The sequence below is a fragment of the Leucoraja erinacea genome, chromosome 9 (genome assembly GCF_028641065.1).
Source record: "Leucoraja erinacea ecotype New England chromosome 9, Leri_hhj_1, whole genome shotgun sequence".
NCBI lineage: Eukaryota > Metazoa > Chordata > Chondrichthyes > Rajiformes > Rajidae > Leucoraja > Leucoraja erinaceus.
Genome location: NC_073385.1, coordinates 29,716,680 through 29,738,618, shown reverse-complemented (window position 1 = coordinate 29,738,618; position 21,939 = coordinate 29,716,680). Strand labels below are relative to the sequence as shown.

Genomic DNA, 21,939 nt, shown 5'->3' with positions numbered 1-21,939 from the left:
AGCCCGAGGGCTAAGGAAGGGGAAGAGACAGCAAGGGCTAACAAAATTGGGATAATTCAATGTCCAAGCCCACAGGCTGCAGACTCCCCAAGCGGAATATGAGGTGCTGTTCCTCCAATTTCCGGTGTTACTCGCTCTGGCCATGGAGGAGACCCAGGACAGAGAGGTCGGATTCGGAGTGGGAGGGGGAGTTGAAGTGCTGGGTCAGGTAGGTTCTTGCGGATCGAGCGGAGGTGTTCGGCGAACCTCCGCTTGGTCTCACCGATGTAGATCAGCTGACATCTAGAGCAGCGGATGCAGTAGATGTTTCGTCGACCACCTCCGCTCAGTCCGCAAGAACCTACCTGACCTCCCGGTGGCTCAGCACTTCAACTCCCCCTCCCACTCCAAACTCTCTGTCCTGGGTCTCCTCCATGGCCAGAGCGAGGAACACCGGAAATTGGAGGAACAGCACCTTCTATTCCGCTTTTTAGTGTACCTTCAGTCAATAGTCTTCAAATTTTTTTAAAAAACACATAAAATGCTGGAGTAATCAGGAGTGTCTTGTTGTCATATGTTCCAGATAGAACAGTGAAACTCTTACCTGTACCTTAGTGGGTCAGGCATCATCTCACAATGACATGGATCGATGGTATTTTGGGTTGGGACCTTCTGAACATGGGCTCTGACCTGAAACGTTGCTTAAAACGCCGCAGCGAGACTCCTGACGGGCACCCGAAAAAGGGACCACATCACCCCGATCCTGGCCTCTCTCCGCTGGCTCTCTGTGCGGTTCCGTATACATTTCAAGACCCTCCTCTATGTCTACAAAGCCCTCAATGGGCTTGCCCCCTCCTACATTAAAAGTCTTCTCACCCACCACTCCACCTCCAGGTCCCTTAGATCGGCCGACTTGGGGTTACTGAATATCCCGCGGTCGGGGCATAAGCTTAGGGGCGACCGCGCCTTTGCGGTTGCAGCTCCTAGACTGTGGAACAGCATCCCCCTTCCCATCAGAACTGCCCCCTCCATCGACTCCTTTAAGTCGAGACTAAAAACTTATCTATACTCCCAAGCCTTTCCTGACGTCCACTGAGCGAGGGCTATATGTATATATGTATGTAGTTTGTTTGTTTATACTATTCGTATAACAAATGTAAAGCACTTTGGCCAACGAGAGTTGTTCAAATGTGCTATATAAATAAATGTGACTTGACTTGAATGTGACTTATCTATGACCCCCAAATTCCATACTTTGTGTGTGATTTTGTTTGTAAACCAGTTCCTTGAAACTTCGAATACGTCAAGTTGACAAACCTCCACAGCGACAGATCTTAGTGAGCAGGTTGATGTGATAGGTTCCATCCCAGCATAGCAAATATATGGCCTTCAGCAAACACGTTGATGTCTATTTCAAGAATGCACAGTATTACCTTGAACTCCTTTGCCAAGTGTTTGTAAGTAGTTGGTGTCACTCAGGATTTATTTCTCTATCCTCTGGTGCGTGCACATTGGAGTGGCAGGTGGGGAAACATTTCTCACTTAAATTGGAAGATAAGCTAATGGATTGAATTTTGTGTACTTATCTTCTGCAGAAGAGTTAGAAGTTATATATTTGGTAAGCCAGAAGTTGATTGAAAAGGTTGTAAGTTTAGCAACCACTTTAGGTTTTAAATAAAATCCAGATTAATATTTCAGTGTAAAACTGGAGATCATTGGGTTTTGGATTGTAATCCTTCAGTCAAGATATTCAATCAATGTTTTAATTTCCCCTTTCAGATGATGATAATGTTCCAGTGCATACTCAAAGACTCAAGAACTCAAAGAGCACACTCAAATTTTCTTAATGTCTTGGGCAATATTCTTTCCTTAACAAACACCAATAAATATTTTTTCCCTGACCTCACCATCAAGGGTGCCACGGTGGTGCCTCTGGTCGAGCTACTGCATCATAGCACCAGAAACCTGGGTTCGAGCCTGACCTCTGGTGCTGTCTGTGTGGGATTTGCATGTTCTCTCTGCAATCACATGGGTTTTCTCTGGGTGCTCCAGTCTCCTCCCCCATCACTAAAATGTGCGGGTTTTATAGGTAAATTGACCTCAGTAAAATAGTCTCTGTAAAAATATGTATGGATTGGATGAGAAAGTGGGATGGCAGTTAGTGTGAAAGGGTGATCGATGATCAGCCTGGACTCAGTAGACTGAAGGGCCTGTTTCCATGCTATATCTCTAAACTGAACTAAACTAAAAAACAGTCTTTCATATTGTTTGTGTGAAATTGTGATCCTGTTTGCCATTGTTAGAACAGTAATTAGACCAAGAAAATCACAGTTCCATTTTCGCCCTGACACCAAAATGTTAAGACTTATATTCTGTTAAAGGAAACCAGTGTTTCTTTCTTTGTACCTCAGTATATCTTGGAATGCTATTTGACAGGCAAGGGTACAAAATATAGACCCTACCCCTTGTCAAACAGCTCCACCACAAGCCACATGCAGAAATAATTAGACAGTGAAGAGCAGGAATGATTCTGGGTTTTCTGCTCTCTGATCATTGGTTCAGGTTCAGACAGCATGAAATGCCTGATCAACCTTGTGCACCTACTGATTCTTTAACGACTTTAGTGGTCGGGGGAGTTCAATCTTCAGCACTTCGTCGAATTGGACGAAAAAGTACCTCAGAAATAATGACATAAGCAGTGACCAATTATAATTGTTTATGCATTTAGTAATTCCTCCTGCTCCTCGCTCCCGTCTGGTAGAAGATATGAAAGTGCGCACAGCCAGACTTGGGAACAGTTTCTTCCCCTCAGACTTGTGAATGGTCCTTTCACGAGCCAGGTGCTGTCCGATTCTCCTCTACCTCATTGCGGACAGTGGACTTTGTCTCTGGAACTGTTGCCTGACAATGCTGAGAACTATATTCTGCACTGTGCCCATCCCTCCACTCTACCTATTGTACTTGAGATTGGCCTGATTGTATTTATGTATAGTATTGTCTGATTTGAATGGATAGCATGCAAAACAAAACTTGTCACTGTACCTTGGTACACTTGACAATAAAGAACCTTAAACTAAACCTGGTCTTATAAAGGTGATGCTGTACTATATGATTTTTTAACAAAATGTTTTGTATTTTTAAAAATCTTCTGTTTAGGATGATCTCTCAACGACTGATTCCCATGTCTTTGAATCTTTGATTCCATATGATTCAGACCTAACAATTCAAGAGTCTTGTCACACTTACCAGCTTCTGCAGCCTCCGGAACTATCTACAGAGCTTACTTCAGCAGATCTTAGTTTCCTCAGTGATGACCCAGATCAACAGAATGATGATGATGATGGAAAAGACTCTAACAATCAGCAGCAAATGGTAACGCAGAGCCAACTGCTGTCAGACGTTGAGCATAGTGATGATATTGATGCTGGACTTGGACATGACATTAGCCAATTGCCAAACCAATCAACAAACGAAGGAATTGCTACTCCAGTTGATTATGAATCATCATCAATGTGCCCAATGACTCCCATGACACCTGTAACACCAATGACCCCAGTAGAAAGTTCTGGAATATGCCCACAGTTACAGTAAGTATTTTCACTGGCAAGACTATCTCTTCAAAAAGTATACCTCTATTTATCATGTAGGACACATTTTAAACAAAGTATTTATTGTTAAGAGTATTTGTCATGAAATTCTGAATGTTATTTCTGTTGTGCAAGAATTTCTAGCATCTTTTAGTTATGCTTGAATTTGCTTTTCATTTTTTTGAGCATGGCATAAACTACTTTGCTTTGTCGAAGGTAGAACATTCAGTATATGGCTCATCCTCACATATATCTCCAAACAAATTGATCTGATGGAAGGACTTGTTTCATTTTTAAACCTTGCTCATCAGCATCATTGGGAACTGGTGTACCTTAAGATAGATATAGATAGATATGCCATTTATTGTCACTATACATGTACAGTGAAACTGAAAGCTGCTCGTACTCAGTGCATACATACAATTTAGCACAAAAAACAAGAGACAGAAAAACAAAAAACAGAAGGGAGATGGGGGGGGGGGGGAATAGGTGCACAAATTCTGCGGCGCTACATTCATATATAAATATATACAGATGGAAGTCCGTGTTGGGCGGTGTAGTCAGTGCATGTGTGAATTTGAATTTATAGTAGATATAATTCTCGGAAAGCAACTATTCCTGAGTCTGTTTGTCCTGGATTTGATGCACCTATAGCGCCTTCCAGAGGGCAGCAGGTCGAACAGTCCAAACGCAGGATGGGAGTTTAAAAAGTTTAAAAAGTTTAAGCAGTTTAAAAAAATGTCAATTACAATTATCAAATTAATTTTTGAAAGTCCAGATTACTTCTGAAACGAGCATGTGAATGTAGAATTCCCCATACAGCTTCTTCACTGTATCATGGAAATACAGTAATGTCTCACAGAAAACTCTGTCCTGATTTTATCATAGGATCCAGGAATCCAGACTGTTAAAATCTGGTTCCTAATTTAAACAGAACAATTTATTCCTTGAGTAGGAAGGAACTGCAGATGCTGGTTTAAACTGAAGATAAACACAAATTGCTGGAGTAACTCAGTGGGACAGGCAGCATCTCTGGAGAAAAGGAATGGATGACGTTTTGGGTCGAGACCCTTCTTCAGACGTTTTAAAGCACTTGAAGATGTACTGTGATCAGCAAACAAAAACTTGATTTGCCAATATTCAACATGCGACATTTCAACAAAATAGGATTTCAAATCCTTACAGATGTTTTTAAAATAATCTGACCGACAGGATGGGGGAAGTTTTCTGTACTTGACGTTACCAGCCCAGCACCAGTATACTCCCTCAGCCTCTCCTGCCACAATTTGTTTTCTATGACCATACAACGCACCCAGACCATTCATCCATCCATTTGATCCTTGTTTAAAGCTTCTGTAGAACTCCTTATTCATTCCACAAGATTTCCATCTGCATTCCCATTCGCCAGCATTCTAACCCGACTACAAGGTATCTTGAAATCGGCCTTTCAAAGACAGAATTAAGAGTGTTTAAGAGAGAATTTACGAGTGTTTAATTGTCATGTATATCGACAACAGAACAATGCAATTACATTCTTACTTGCAGCAGCATAACAGGATTGTAAACACAATATACATAGATAATATCTAATAAACAGAAATTCTATAAAATAATAATTAGTGTGAAATAGAACAGCAAGTTCTAAGTTAAACCCAAGTTTAACCTAGCCCATAGCTGAGTTTAGTGCGTTGTAGTTCAAGAGCCTAATGGTTGTTGGAAAGAAGCTGTTATTAACGCGGTGGTCTCTACGATTAGATCAGTCTCCTGACCCTGACCCACCCCCCCCGCTACTGCTTCCTGCTATTGTCTTGTAGCTGATTATCCTTTCATATTTTTACTTCAAGTTCAAGTGAGTTTATTGTCATGTGTCCCTGATAGGACAATTACATTCTTGGTTTGCTTCAGCATAACAGAACATAATAGGCATTGATTCTCACTATTTATCACCTCTATTGTATGAGAGTTTGTCTTTCTCTCTTCCACTTGTTCTGACAATGTCCTCTTTATTAATATTCCCAAACACTACAAAATGTTGTGCTGCCATTTGTGACTACATGCTTGAAACTCCAATAACTATTTTCTCAATCCATCACGGAACCGTCCCTCTTTCTCCACCTTCAATTGTGAGTGAATCTTTACATATAATTTTCCAGTTTAACTTCATCTCTATACTGGTCCGTTACCATGCTGCAATTAAAATACAATTATATTTGTTGAATTACTGCAATCAACATTCCGACATATAGGACACAGGATGAAATAACACATCCCTCAATAATATACCAATACCTCAGATCATCATAACATATTGGCCCAAATTTTGCGAGAATGGAACTTAACCCTGTGCCACATTATTTTGCTCTTGTGCATCAGCTCAACAACCAACAAATTGCTTTACTCTGCAATTTGCTGGTTGTGTGAGCTGTAAATGATACACCCAGCAGAACATAAATAGTGTTGTAATGATAATTTATTGGGTCAGGTGTAGGAAGTTCTTTTTTGGGCCAAAATAGCATGCAATTGCAAGAAAATAATTTATAGAATTAAAAAGCACCAACCTTATGCTACTGAATATAACTATTCTTGCACAAACTTTTAGATGTAAAAAAAAAGTAATGAGACAAAGGATATAATTTCTGCTCATCTTGCCTGTGATTGTGTTGTGACACACATTACTTCAATTTTTCCTTTCTCTTCCCTATTTGTATAAAAGCAACTGAATTATGATTGCTACCACCAAATTGGCGCCACTAATATTCCTTTCATCTGCACAGTTTCATTTTCTTAAATTTAATCCATATTTCCTCCACTCTTGTTGGACTTGCTAACATGGTGGCTAAAATGTATTCCTGAATGCAATTCAGGAATTCTGTCCTCAGAACATTATGCATTATCTTTGTCCTAATTAATATTGGGATAAGTGAAATCTTTCAATGTTACTGACTTAATTTTTGAGAAGGACGGAAACAGAAGGTTCTCTCTCCATCTAATTACTTGGAAGTCTTTAATGCAAGCCCCGTTTTTGCTATTTGGTTTTCATTTGTTTCATATTTCATTTCAGAAACTGAGAATAATGTATTAATGCAACTCAGAGAATCCTGCAATATCAGATAATATGGTAAATCAGCAAAAATATTGTTTGCTTTTATGCTCCATAGAAACATTGTTTCTACTGTTAATATGGACTGCAGATTGGACCTGAAGAGAATAGCACTTCAAGCAAGAAATGCAGAATATAATCCAAAGGTAATTATTTCCAACAAATAATTTCACTTATGTACTTGATAGGAGTGTATTAAATTATGAAAAGCATGGATAGGGTGGACAGTCAGAACCTTTAACGAGAGGGGAAATGTTTAAAGGAGATATGGGAAGAAAGTTTTTTTTTCCCACACAGAGATAGTGGGTGCCTGGAACGCTGTGGCGGTGGTGATATTGGAGGCAGATATGATTAGAGGCTTTTGGCTAGCGTGTAGGAATGTCGGGGTATGAATCAATTGCAGGCAGCGAAGATTAGTTTATCCGGGTTTTATGTTCAGCATGGATATAAGTCGGCCAAAAGGGCTATTCCTTTGCTGAAATGTTTTATGTTATAAAGCTGCAATCTTACAAATTTCACAATCCTTCCTACACACCATATTATTCTACGTTCTATCCCACACAGAATCTTTTGCAGATCAGTAGTTTACTTCAGGGAGAATAGAGCCATCTTTTTTCCTTATCTCAGAAATTAATCAAATGGATCTACATGTCACCATTTCCAAGACAACTAGATCTTTCCTTGGGTATTAAAAGTGCCCCTGTGTGATCTCAATAATATTCTGTCCAATTTAAGCTAGACATATTTACTCTTATATATCAATTTCTGTGTAACGGAAGTCAAGATACCATTTTCCTTCCTGATTGTTTCATATATCTGCAGTTGGAATTCATGTTGTTTGATGGACTGGAGGGTGTGGTGTTCCTCTGAGTTGGTACAACGACCACTGGTTTTCTTAATATGCCTTAAGACATAGTTTCCAAGCATGCACAAAAATGTTGGAAGCATGATGACCTGCAAGGGGGATATTAATAAATTCCAGGAAGCTGTTTTATAATGCTCTTCCAGTCTTCAGGCTTACTGCTATTCTCAGCAACAAAATAAGCTTTTAATCTCTGTAGGAAAGAACTGCAGATACTGTTTTAAATCGAAGGTAGACACAAAATGCTGGAGTAACTCAGAGGATCAGGCAGCATCTCTGGAGAGAAGGAATGGGCGACTTCACCCATTCCTTGTCTCCAGAGATGCTGCCTGACCCGCTGAGTTACTCCAGCATTTTGTGTCTACCTAAGCTTTTAATCTATTACTCTGACCTTAACCTCTTTCCTTAGCAACTGTAAAAATTGTTTGTTCCATATACAGTAGAACAGAACAGCATAGGAACAGATATAGTATCTTCATTTCTCAATCTAATATATTTACTAAGAATTATGATGCCCTGAGAATATTGGTACAAGTAGTTGTAACGTATCACCATGTAACCCCATATGGCTAGTAAGTCAAATCACTTTTCCTTTGGCTTAATTCTCTTAATTCATTAAATCATTCATCTTGTGAAAGACATCTGAATTTAGGGCACCTTTGATCTTAATCTTTTTTTAAACTATTTTCCCTGATGTGACAATATTCACTGCAATATTACAATAAAATTAACTGTCCTTTCCCGTCACACTCTGTACCCACACTTCTATGCAGCTCTCTGGGTTTAGTTTTTCTCTTCAGACTCATTCAAAAAATTTCTTGTCTCTCGAACCCTGCTTTTCCACCCAAAAGTGATGTCCTTCATTAATTTGGTCACGTTTTAGAACACTTGGCCATCTCTCCCTTACCATAGTACCATCGTCATATCGCCTATTTCATCTGAAATATTTATTTGTATTCTTCTGCAGTAAGTACTTCATAATATTTAAATAGTATTAGATGTTTAAGTTTATGCCACTGCAGCCTGAAACTTCAATACCTGCCAGACTTGGTATCATGCGTGGGAAAGAACTGCAGATGCTGGTTTAAATCAAAGGTAGACACAAAATGCTGGAGTAACTCAGCAGGTCAGGCAGCATCTGTGGCGCAAAGGAATGGGTGACGTTTTGGGTCGAGACCCTTCTTCAGACTGATGTCAGGTGAGAAGATGGGACAGAGATAGAATGTAGTCGGAGACAGTAAGACTGGTGGGAGAATTTGGTATCCTAATCCACAGTCATTTGTTTACAGACCTTGGACTGTGATTCAATGAGAGCTGCTGCATTTCAGATCGTTGCATAGGATTTTTTTAAGTGGTATAACATTGATCACTTAACATTGATCTACTAAATCCAAACTGCTATCCACGAACTAAGAATGTCTTCTAGCCCAAGTTCTCACGGTAATTTGTCCCACTCCCTAATGTAACGTAATATAAGCAGCTGATGCTAAGCAACTTTGAATTAAAGATCTTCAAAATGTAGATGCACGTTGTGGCTCAGGGTCATGTGTTTATTTTAAAAGACTGGAAGTACTGGAGTAACGCAACAGGTCAGGCAGCATCTCTGGAGAACATGGATACGTGACATTTTGGGTCGGGACCCTTCTTCAGACTGGCTGTGGTGGGGGTGGGGGCAGGCTCGGCCTGGCAAGAAATAAGCGGATACAGGTGAACAGGATTATTGATAGGCAGATGGTTGGACAGGGCAAAGATGAAAATATAGTAGGTATGAGACAAACAGATGGAAGAGTTGCAAATTGTGAAGCTAGAAGAAGGAATGTAGGTGATAGGGGTGTGGGAGATGAGGAATAGGTGCAAGTCCATGTGGAAGAGGAGTGGGGGCAGGGCAAATCCTATCAAGTTACAGGTGGATACAGGTGCAGGTGTTTTTGTAGGTAGATGGTTGGACAGGCCAGAGATGAAAGAACAAAAAGTGTGAGATAAAAATAGAAGTGGTTTGAATTGTGAAGGGGAGAAATGGATACAACTCCAGGTGGGGCACAGGGAAGAGAGGTAGGAAATGGGGTGGGGATTGTATGTAGGGTAATTACCTAAAATTGTTGAATTCAATATTCATACCATGAGGTTGTAAGCTACCCAAGTGGAAAATGAGGTGCCGTTCCTCCAGCAGTTTATTTGTCTGGACAAGTATTCATAGTTCAATTTTAAGTTTTGTAAAATATTTAGTGACTGCTGGTGAGGCACAATGAATGCATGTAATGCATCGACTAGACCTCTCAACAGGGGTTCAGTCGGAAGGCAATGATCTGAAGTAAATGGCTATAATCACATTTCGCCTTTTACTAGTGCTCTGTTTGTGAAGCAGGCAATCATCCCTTCTCCCATCTGCTTTCAATTCTTAAGATTTGTTTTTCTTGCAAAGTTAAAGCCTGAAACTTCATGGCTTAAGTCGCCAGTTTCCATTTGGTGATGTTTGCCATCAGTCACGAGATGTGCCATCAACTGGTGGGATTGTCACTAATTTATAGGGCTTTGAGTGCGATTCAACATGAGCGGATGTATTTCACATAGTCGCTTAGGATTTTCTTAAGGTCCTCATCAGTGGGATAATATTGATCTATATAAACTCCCAAATGGTAGTTGTGATATCTCTATCAAAGTTTTAATTGTTATTTATTTTATTCATTCTTTGTGATTTAACCCCTTTAAATTATGTATTGAATAAAGTGATTGATGTATTAATTCCCCATGCTCTCCGGCTTTTCTTCAGGCAACTATCGGCCCTCGAACCCTCTTACGTTTCTCAGTTTTCATGTTTCCTCTCTTTCCAGCCTCGGTAGTGTCATCCCATCTTCCCACATCACTCAGCCTGCTTAAGCAATCCTTGCCATCTGCTGCTCTTTCTATCTCTGTTATCACTGGTGCTTTAATCTGAACTCGCATCATCATCATCATCATCATCAGGAGATGTCTGAACCTCTGAGTTCCTCCAGCACATTTCTTTTCTGCTCTTAAGTTTCCAGCATCTGCAGTTCCTTATGTCTCCTGCTCTTTCTCAGTTGAAGTTTTTAAGCTTGCATTTATTACAGCAAAAATCAATTTGACAAAAAAAGCTTACCAAGGAACATGCAAAGCTTCTGCCATTATATTGGGAATGTCTAATTTGGTAAGTTACTGATATTTACTGTCTAGTTGTAGATGTGGTGAGATGAAGCTGGTAGGTTCTCTGCCTGGAGACAATTACTGCTGCTCACTTTTTGTACTGATCTGCCTCTACTGGGCAGTGAGGGTATTTACAACAGAGGAGAATAAGCGAGTTCGGTATTACAACTGCACATGCCCAGGTCACGAGTCATTCGGGATAAACATTCTCGCCAGCTGAGCTACTGTGTGTGTACGGACCATATTCATTTCAATGAGATTTCTAAATAAATGTATCCGTCAAATATGTCAGCAGTAGGTCACAGCGTACTGCAGGCTGCACAAATCCACAATTGTATCTACACAAATTATTGACTCAATAGAGCACCAGCCTTGAAAATGCAAGAATGCCTGGAACGTACCTGTCAATTATCAAATCCCTGGCATTAGCCTGAGTCGCAGCCATTCAAATTCGATATTGATTTACACGAAGTACAAGTTGTGTGGTCAACCAAATTGAGACAGTCCTTACATTCCTATCTAAACAACCTTCCTGGATTGAAGGAAACAAGGAGAATGTACTGTGTGAGGGGAAGGTTGGAAAGTTTAGATTGGATTCGAACAGGCTGGTTTAACTTTCAAGGTGGGTTGGCTTGAATAAATATGCTGTCGCTTTAACCTCTGAGGTTGGTTCCACTCTGTCAGGGCACACAGTTGCGAGCCGGGTCCGGGTGACCAGGCTGTGATAATTATGAGAATTTGCAACCATTTGAACCGCAGCCAAACTAGAGGCTTCACTCAGGAGTGGGTCGCAGTTCCCCAACTGACGGGACCTGTTCTCGCTCTCTTTGAAGGAGGCGCCGCCCGCCCCAGCGAGTGGACAAACACGGAGCCAACCTGTAATATGAGTGGGAGCATTTTCTCAGTCAGACCACCCATTAAAATCCACCTTTCGGCCACTCGACAACCTGGGTTGCTCTGATCTGACAGCCCTCTCGCTAGCTCGCTGCGTGCCCAATCCTAACGCAGAACCTCCACAAAACCTTTGGGCTTTGGGTAACACCTGCACAGAGCCTCTGCTAACAAGGGCTGGCGAACTGTGCTGGTCAACATGCACTGAGCGAGATGGCTGGGGGGAAACGCACCGCAAACTTGGAACAGCACAGACCCTGCACTCAATCTATCCAATACTAAAGGGCAGGCATTTTGCAGGTAAATGTCTTATATCGGATTGGCGGCTCCTTCACAGGGCCAACCATGTACTCGGTTTCCCTCGGAGATGAATCTTTGCCTTAACGGTACATCACAGTGATACAGTCGCTGCCTGCCTCAGATTAAATATATTTTTACACATTAATTATGAATAAAGATAAGAAAATGTTTCAAACATAAGTAATATTTTCTTATTCCAGTATTAAGGATTAAATGAAAATAATAAATGTTTAACTTTTTGAATATTTCATAATTGCAGATTAATGAGCTGAATTAGAACTGGGACTGTGCAAGTAGTATGTGAACACCAGAACAAGAAAGGAAGTTATGGAGTTGACAGAATTCTAGATTAATTCCTTGGTAGAATAGTTAACAATTTACACACAGTTTATACAGCGCTGCGTTCTCTTTTGTAAAAATCCCGAATGACCTTTGACAAATCCCATGATTCCTTGCGTTTATGCGTTTATCGAGCACAACAAAAATGTCAAGTCCAAATGAGGTGGTTATTCAGAATAGATATAGTAAACAAGTAACACTCCTCTTGATTACTGTGAGGTTTTTTTTTTAAATGATGATGCATATTATTTCTCTTGGGACCTCTTTCCAAAATGTTTGTAATGTCTTGCCTGTAACTATAATTTTGTCACTTACTCTTACCACGATGTATAAGACACCAAATTTGTGTCAGCTTTTCGTATGCTTTCGATAAAGAAGCTTCTTATTTCCTGTAACACTCGGCAAGATCATGCAAAGTGAAAATTACGATCGTATCCAGCAATAAATAATTAGTATAGATGATTTATTTTTACTAACTTATTCTTTACATTAGCGGTTTGCTGCAGTGATAATGCGAATAAGAGAACCCAGAACGACAGCTCTAATCTTCAGTTCAGGCAAGATGGTATGCACAGGAGCTAAAAGGTATGGTATCCTGCTTCTGATAAATTACTCACATATAACATCACCTGTGATGGGTTACATGTGTTCAATGTAACAAATTTTAATTAACATGGAACCTTTATTATTTTTCTTCAACCTAACAGTGAAGAACAATCCCGATTAGCAGCTAGAAAATTTGCTCGTGTTGTTCAGAAACTTGGATTTCCAGCAACATTTCTTGATTTTAAAATCCAGAACATGGTTGGAAGCTGTGATGTGAAATTCCCCATCAGATTAGAGGGTTTGGTTCTTACCCACCAACAGTTCAGCAGGTACAACATAATACCAGGACTGGCTCTCTTGTAATTAATTTCAAGCCAAAATGGATCAATTTGAAATTAAATAGTTTGTATTTCATAAAATAAATAGGGTGTGGTACTACCATAATGTTCCATAAGTTTTAAAACCACAATGGCCAAGTAAAGATGATCAATTTGTAATTTTAGTCAACAAACTTCTATTAAATTATTACATTTTGGTTCCATGAGTTTGATTACCACAACATGTAATACTTTCCACCTATTCTACCAAGCATCCCAACTGACTGAGTTAAACTATACATGGGTAATAATTAAAGTTCAGAGAGACAGAGACAGATTTGTTGCAAAGATGAAATGAGAACGGTGGAGAAAGTCAGAAGACTGGTAAAATATTGTTTTAGTAATGGGAAGAAATTAAGATAATGTTTTGATGTGGTGTGGAACATTGAAGTGAGGATAGAGGACAGGGAGGTTATTTAAAAATATTATTTTATTACATGTAATAATATTTAGTATGCATGTAAACCTTTCAAAATACAATGTACTAGTGCCCCAATTAGCACTCGGGGTGTGTTCCAGGAACGAGGACACTATCTCTAAAAATGAATGACGCAGTACACACTCCATGTACAAGCGCCAATTATGTAATGCAATCACACTGACCAGGTGACTGTGAATAACGTGGTTGTGTCTGGCAAGCTGTCTAGACACAATTAAACAATAAATAAAGATCTATATTCATCACCATGTACACTGAAATACTGTGAACAATTTGTTTGTGTGCTATTCAGGCACCTGCACTTGATAAACTGCATTTCCTACTGGTGCTTTGTAATATGTGTGCCCCTGGCAAAGAGAACAATAATCGATCAGTAATGATAGGCACAGCATCAATGCAAGCCAGAATTTATTATACTAGATGAATTGATCTAATTCAGGATCATTAGATTTTTCAATTGGGGAGATGTCTTTCTGTGAGTGTAATCTAAATATTCATTCAGCTTTTAACGCATTGTTCTTTTGCCCTACTCCTCAGAATGTTTCAAAGTACTTTTGATTTATGAATCATTTCTTTAGTGTGGAAAATTATGCTTGCTGTTTTCCTATATATGGAAGAGGGAACCCAGGGAATTATTGATTAGTTGAGCTAAGATCTATTGCCAGATTGTTACTGAACTGCAGAACTGTGCACGGTGGATTGAAACAAGTGCAGTTATGACATTTGTCCTTCAATGCTGTGGCAGGGCTTACGCGCTATCACTTCGTACAAGGCGTAAGTGGCAGCTCAAGTGACAGCAAGGCATCACACCCAGACGGGCTTAATGCATTTTATGCGCACATTTTGATAGGCAGATGATATGCCTTCTTGGGCACTCATCGCTCCTGATGCTACTGGAATCACAGTCACGAGGCCGATGGCAGTAGATCCTGCATGAGGGTGAACCCTTGGAAAGCATCTGCTCACATTCTCAAAACCTGCGCCAGATTTTTGCAGAGGCCATCAACTTTGCATTATTGAGGTCTACGGTTTCCACCTGCTTAAAAAGAGCATCAGTAATGCTGGTGCCCAAGAAGAGTAAGGTGGAGTTGGAACTGTGAAAATGCCCTAATGACTACCAACCAGTGGCAAAATGTCCGTGGTGATTAAGTGCTTTGAGTGGTTGATTATAGTGCACATGAACTCCTACCTGAGCAAGAATCTGGACTCATTACAATTTGCCAATCGCCACAACAGATCAACGGGGGACGCAATCTCACTGGTTCTCCACTATACACTGGACCACTTGGACAATAAAAACACATACTTCAGGCTGTTGTTCATTGATTACAACTCGGTGTTCAACACCATCATTCCCTCCAAACTTGTTAGCAAGCACAGGGAACTGAGTATCTGCTCATCCATTTGCAACTGGATCCTCGACTTCCTCAATGAGTATGAAGTGGCAATAATACTTCCTCCTCTATACCTATCAGCACAGGGGCACCTCAAAGCTGTGCGCTCAGTCCCCATCTCTACTCACTTTGTAACCATGACAATGTAGCCGGTCACAGTTCCAACTCCATCTTTAAATTTGCAGACTACGCCATCTTTGTTAGACGAATTAAGAATAGTAATGAGTCAGATTATCCGAGGGAGGTCAATCATCTGATTGAATGGAGCCAGAACAACAACCTTGCTCTCAACATCAGTAAGACCAAGGAGCTGATTGTTGACTTTACAAAAGGAAGGGCAAGGATCCACAAACTTGTCTTCACCGATGGGTTGGTGGCAGAGACAGTTAACAACTTCAAGTTCCTGGGCGTGCAATTCTCTGAAGACCTGTTCTGGACTCGCCACATTAATGCAATCATAAAGAAAGCCCAGCAATCCTAGTAGATTGAAGTGATTTGGTATGTCGTCAAATACTCTCTTGAACTTGTACAGGAGTACAGAAGGGAGTGTATTCATTGGTTGCTTCATGGCTTGGTTCGGCAACTCAAGCGCCCAGTAACAAAGGAAATTACAAAAAGGGGAGGACACTGCCTAGTCCATCATGGGTATTTGACCTCCCCACCATCGAAGGGGGTGCTGCCTCAAGATGGCAGCCAGCATCATCAAGGACCTGCATCACCCTGGCCTCACCCTCATTTCACTCCTGCCATCGGGAAGAAGGTGTAGGATCAGGAAGACCTCGAGTTTCGGGTAAAGCTTCTTCACAACAACCATGAGGCTATTCAACACTATAAATACCAACTAAACTACAAATTGTCTTGGTTGCGCTGGGGACTTTGGGCTTTTATTTGTTTTGCACTAACATTGTTTTGTTTCAATTGGATTTTTTTCAATTGCATTGTTTTTATTATGTTATCTATTGAATACTGTGTTATGACCTGTTATGCTGCTGCAAGTACAAATTTCAGTCTTCAGTTTTGGTATAAATGACAATTAAACTCACTTGAACAAAAGAAAAAACACAAACTTTTTTTCAGTTGATTAGAGAGAGCCAGGTTATACTAAAGAAGCAAAATTATTATTTTTTAAACATTACTAAGGTGGACATCAGAAGAATGTATGTGGATGTTATTGATGTTTCAGAATATAATTAATAAAGTTACACATTGGAGACTTCCGGAAAGCTTTGAGCGTGAGTATCACGCATTTGAACAATTTCTCACGCTGATCACAAATTTCTCATGCTCTGTCATGAGAAATTCTGTGATCAACGAAAATTTCAAAACTCAGATAAACTGCATGGGCCGCGGGTGTTGCACAGCCGGGGCTGAGGGAGGGATGGAAGCAGAACCAGCGGTGGGGACAGATGCGGACTAGGAGCCGGGGCTGGCGAGTTGTTCGCTGCAGCTCCGGCCATGGAGCTGCCTCAGTGCAAGAGTCCTGGGCCGTCGGAGGCGTCGGAAGCGTTGCGCCGCTGCCGTGAGAGTCTCTGTGCCGAAGGGACAGACTCTCAAAGGGAGGCGGAGAGTGAGAGGGGAAGGAGTCATAATGTATAATGTAGTCATAGATTGATATAGTGTGAAAACAGGCCCTTCGGCGCAACTTGCTCACACACGCCAACATGTCCCAGCTACGCTACCTGCTTTTGGTCCATATCCCTCCAAACCTGTCCTATCCATGTATCAGTCTAACTGTTTCTTAAATGTTGGGATGGCCCTGCCTCAACTAGCTCCTCTGGCAGCTTGTTCCATACACCCACCACCCTTTGTGTGGAAAAAGTTACCCCTTAAAAAGTTACCTCTTAAAAATACTTAATACAAAAAACATTGAAATCCTACTTCTACCATGCACTAAAACATGATTTGAATACATAAAATTTCAGAAAGTCCCTACCCTGAGAGGGGGACACTCCATTTCCACACCCTCTCCCCACTCGGTTGCTCCACTCCCTCACCAGGTACCCCCAAGGCCAGTGATCAATGATCGCTCAGCCTCCCCACTTTCAAAAACGCTCCGCGGCCCCTGGTTCAGACGGAGAACACTGCCAGATGTGAGTGGGGCACTGAGGTCAGTTGTCCGTGATGTCTGTATCCCAATGCTCAGCGCTTCATGTTTCTGAGTTAGCTAATGTTATTGATTTATAATTAGCCTGATTTGTAATTAGTTGACAAAACCTTAATTTATTAATCTGGAATATCCAGGGGGATGGGATAAGTGTAATATTAAAATGACATGCAAAGTGTCAGGCAGTCTGTCACAACATACAGCCCTGATAACCCATTATTTCCTTCAGTTAAATATTTGGAAGGTAGCACTTCAATGTAAAAGTAATTGGGAATGGGGAGAATTGGAACAAAAATTTGCCCACGGTACATATTAACTGTAATATAATAATGTATGCATGTTGGTAGGTGCAATCAAAACAAAGATCTTTTTATCTTTGTTGTATTATGAATACCACAGAAAATATGATGTACTCTCAATATCACATTTAATAGAATAATATTGCTTAAATACATAGTTATTGGACTTTGCATTTTGGAAAAGTCCTAGCTGAGAGGAAGGCAGCAAAATACTGAAAATATTGGGGGTGAAAATGACTTCAGGACAGTTTGTTACGAAAATGAAAGAAATGGTAACAGAATACTTATACAGCTGAGTGAGTATAATTTTATGGATGAGAAATTGTGTTCAACCAATTGATGACTTCTTTGACAAAGTAACTAGCATGTTAGATAACAAGGAAGCCAATGGATGTAGCAAATTTTGTTATCCATAATTTGGTCTGTGAAGTGCCCCATAAAGGATTACCGCATTCGATAAGCACCCGTGGACTTGAACGTAATAGATTAAGTCCAGGGGGTCAGATATGGGGCTTTATGTGTGTGCCAGATATATTGTCAGTGCAAAGGGGCTAGGAGCAAGGCCAAGTGTGCATCCAGTCAAGGTCTGGAATATGTGGTGAATCTCTGAACTCTCTGCCACAGAGGGTAGTTGAGGCCAGTTCATTGGAATATTTAAGAGGGAGTTAGATGTGGCCCTTGTGGCTAAGGGGATCAGGGGGTATCGGGAGAGAAGGCAGGTACAGGATACTGAGTTGGATGATCAGCCATGATCATATTACCAATGTGTAGTGCAGGCTCGTTGGGCCGAATGGCCTACTCCTGCACCTAATTTCTATGAATTTCTATAATATTATTAGGTGTGCAGTCAAAGCTGGGACAATGGGAATGTTCAGCACTGGGAACGTAAGCAGCTAAGCTCAGGGTAGAATAGGGGGCCAGGTGTAAGGTTGGACTCGGGGTCAGGAATGAGACAACGTATGCAACTGGAGTCGGGGTCAGGAGTAGTACCAGATGTGTAGTGAGACCCAGGTTGGTCAACATGGGCCAAGTGTTTGATTATAACCTGATTTCCATACATCAATATACTAAGATCATTCATGTGCTGCACGTGTTGATCAGAGCCTGGGCTCTACTGTGGAATGTAATTTAGTCTAACATTCATAGCTAATCCAATTTAAAGCATATATATTGCATTCAAGTGTAAGTTAAAAGACTCGCTACAGTGTGCACCATATTGCACAATTTCAAGCTGAAAAATGCAAAAGTTCCGTACCAATGGGATGGGGGACACCCTCCCCCCAGTCGTTACGCTCTCTCGAGCTTGGTCTCTCGCAATTTCTCACTCCCAGCTCTCACCCAATGTTGGCAGCCCTGAATATGGTGCCCATAATTTATCACAATACTCCAAATGCGACATGACCAGCACCTTGTAGAGCCTCAGCATTAAGGACCTGTCCCACTAAAGTGACTTTTCAGCAACTGTCTTCAACCTTCAAGCTCGAGGGTACTCGCCTGAAAAACCTCAAGCTGGATCGACTGTCAGCGATGAAACCACGAGCCGGATCGACCGTCTGCGCACACACAAACACATCGCAAAGGCGGGGGCCAGGGAAAGCGGGGGAGCGCTGTCCGACACTCACAACAGGAAGGTAAAAGACGGCTGGCACAGTTACGGTAAGTCCTTTAGAGAACGGGGAGAGTAGTGGCGAGAACGGGGGAGAAGGGGAGGAGAAGGAGTGGAGACACTTTTAAGAAGCCAGACAACTTTTAATAAAGTTTAGCGGGCATTTAACACTACCGGTTGGTTAACTTACCTTTTTTTTCTCAACGAACTTTATCTTCGACTACCCTCGATTATCTTCGATTGCCTTCGATTACGAATGACATACCGACCTACTACGACCTACCTCGACTAAACCTAGAAGTAAAAAAAACATTGATTTTTTTCCATGGCGACCTTTCTTTACTCGCGGGCATTTATCAGCATGTTGGAAAATACGCCGCGACCTAGCTGAGGCCTCGAGTACGCGGGGACTACTCTCGAGCATGAAAGAGAGTTACAAAGATCTCCTAGGACCTCGTATAGATCATGCTGCGAGTATGAGTCGAGGGCAAACTCTTTTAAACTGGCCAATTAGGTCGCCACAGTGGGACAGGCCCTTTACATTCTTCTTTTTGTAATCAAGCCCTTTTGAAATAAATGCTAATGTCTTCACATTTCTATCCATCTGTTACCAGATTTTGGTATGTTTATGTTTTATAGTTATTCTTTCTTGATTTGAATATAATGGTTATTATTTTAGAGGGCTGTCTTTGACCATTAAAACATGAAAAACCGTTAAGAAAGAGACACAAGGAACTGCAGATGCTGGAATTTTGAATAAAATACAAAGTGCTGGAACCCCCAGTAAGTGGGTCATGTGGAGGAAATGGATAAGCACCTATCTAAAAGGTACGGTGGCGCAGAGGTAGAGTTGCTCCCTTATGGCGTTGGAGACCCAGGTTCGATCCTGACTACGGGTGCGGTCTGTACAGAGTTTGTACGTTCTCTCGTGACCTGCGTGGGTTTACTCTGACATATTTGGTTCCCTCCCATGCTCTGAAGACGTTCAGGTTGGTAGGTTCATTGGCTCATTGTAGGTTCATAAGTGTAAATTGTCCCTAGTGTGTGTAGGATAGTGTTAATGTGTGGGGGTCGGTGCAGACTCGTTGGGCCAAATGGCCTGTTTCCACACTGTATCTCTAAACTAAACTAAAAGCTTGAAATTAACCCAGTAATTTAGTATGAAATGTAATATCTTGTGAGAATAAATACTATTTGCAGACTGTTGATTTTGCCTTTAAGGTCAAACATTACCTTCACAATATTCCAGAGGATGAAACAGCTCTAAATTTTTGAATTAATTGATTTCACCATCAATCACTACGTTTTTTAAACACTATTTTAAATCAGTTTTCCAAAGGAACTGATTGACGTAATATATTTGAGAATCAATTTTTTTAATTTTTTTTTGCTATCGGGAAAAGAGGTGGTGAAAGTTATATAGAATAACCGGACTAGTGACTGAGATGTGGAAAGTTGCCATATGCATTTGATTCAATATCCACAATTATGTGATACACGATTTAGTAAAAGGACGATGGAATCATTAATGAACATTTTTACTTGCACACAACTTTATAAACCCAAATACGGTGCTGTTGAAGAATTGAATGCTTGTTAAAAGATTTTATGTTTGGGGTGCACTATGTCTAAAGGTTAAAATTAGCACTTAGTCAGAAATTGCTAGGGAAATTGCCATTATCAGTTTTATTTATAAATCAAGTAATTAATCATGATGAAAATATACAGTAAACCCTTGTTACAACTGACCAGGTGGGGTGGGGGGGGGGGGGGTCAGGGTTAGTGTCCACTATTAACGATTGTCAGCTATCACCGAGTAAAGGCTTACCGAGTAATAGTATTATTGTATTAGTAGTAGAAACAAAGAACTGTAGATACTGGTTAATACAGCAAAAACACGAAGTGTTGATCAGGTAGCATCTCCGAATAAGTGACGTTACGAGTGGAGACCCTTCTTCAGACTCTCAGTCGGGAACTAGGCCTGGAATCCAGATGAGTTGATGGCCCCGGTCTGCTGGCGGCCGAGGGGGAGGCGAGGATTGGCGGAGTCATTGGTCATGGCTTGTGAGCAGCTGGCGTGCAGGTAAGGGGCAGGGATGGTGGTGGTGGTGGCAGTAGCTCTGGCCTGGAAGCAGCCGTGGAGGCAGTGAGGGTCTGCGTCGGCAGATCAGCCTTGTGGTGAAGGTCGATGGGTCTGGCCTGGAGGTGGCCAGGAAGGCGGTTCAGGCCGGGGGTGACGTCGGCAGCCTGGCTTGGCCGTGAAGGTTAGTAGGTCCATCCACAATAACTGTAATCCGTTATAAAGAGGTCTATAATAACAGGGGTTTACTGTATATCACAAGTTCTGAATCTACAAAATTCATGTCCGATCTGCACTGCTGGCGTGCACAAGTCCAAATAAATAATTATCGCATCCTAAAATTTCCATCCACTGATACTGCCTAACCTACTGAGTTTACTTCAGATTCCAGCATCTTGTATTTTGTGTCGCCATTTTACTGCTTCACTGCGAAATATCTTGATATCCCCTCTTTGAAAAAGTTAATCTTCTTTCTCTAGAAGGGGTACAGTCTCACGGCACCTCCTCTGTGATCCCCACTGCTCTCCTGCTCTTTCTGTAAGATATTTCTGTAAGTACTGTAAAGTGTCCAATGCATCGAATTATCCACCTGGAATTCTCTGCCACAGAAGGTAGTTGAGGCCAGTTTGTTGGCTATATTTAAGAGGGAGTTAGATGTGGCCCTTGTGGCTAAAGGGATCGGGGTATGGAGAGAAGGCAGGTACAGGATACTGAGTTGGATGATCAGCCATGATCGTATTGAATGGCGGTGCAGGCTTGAAGGGCCGAATGGCCTACTCCTGCACCTAATTTCTATGTTTCTATGTTTCAAGCCAGTTACAGCCTGGTATTTAGGATCAGAAGCCCAGTAAAAATATATTTACTTCACTAGGGC

At 41.2% G+C, this 21,939-nt stretch overlaps 1 protein-coding gene across 1 annotated transcript in view; it reads left to right on the top strand.

Annotated features, from left to right (window-relative positions):
• The first annotated feature begins 587 nt into the window (after positions 1–587).
• tbpl2 (TATA box binding protein like 2) overlaps positions 588–21,939 on the top strand; it is a 28,479-nt gene continuing 7,127 nt past the window's right edge. Inside the window, exons 1-4 of the mRNA XM_055640462.1 lie at positions 588–3,566; positions 6,725–6,812; positions 12,714–12,805; positions 12,928–13,095. Of these exons, the coding sequence (XP_055496437.1) occupies positions 3,349–3,566; positions 6,725–6,812; positions 12,714–12,805; positions 12,928–13,095 (566 nt within the window). The 5' untranslated portion in view covers positions 588–3,348. The remainder of the gene's footprint in view (positions 3,567–6,724; positions 6,813–12,713; positions 12,806–12,927; positions 13,096–21,939) is intronic.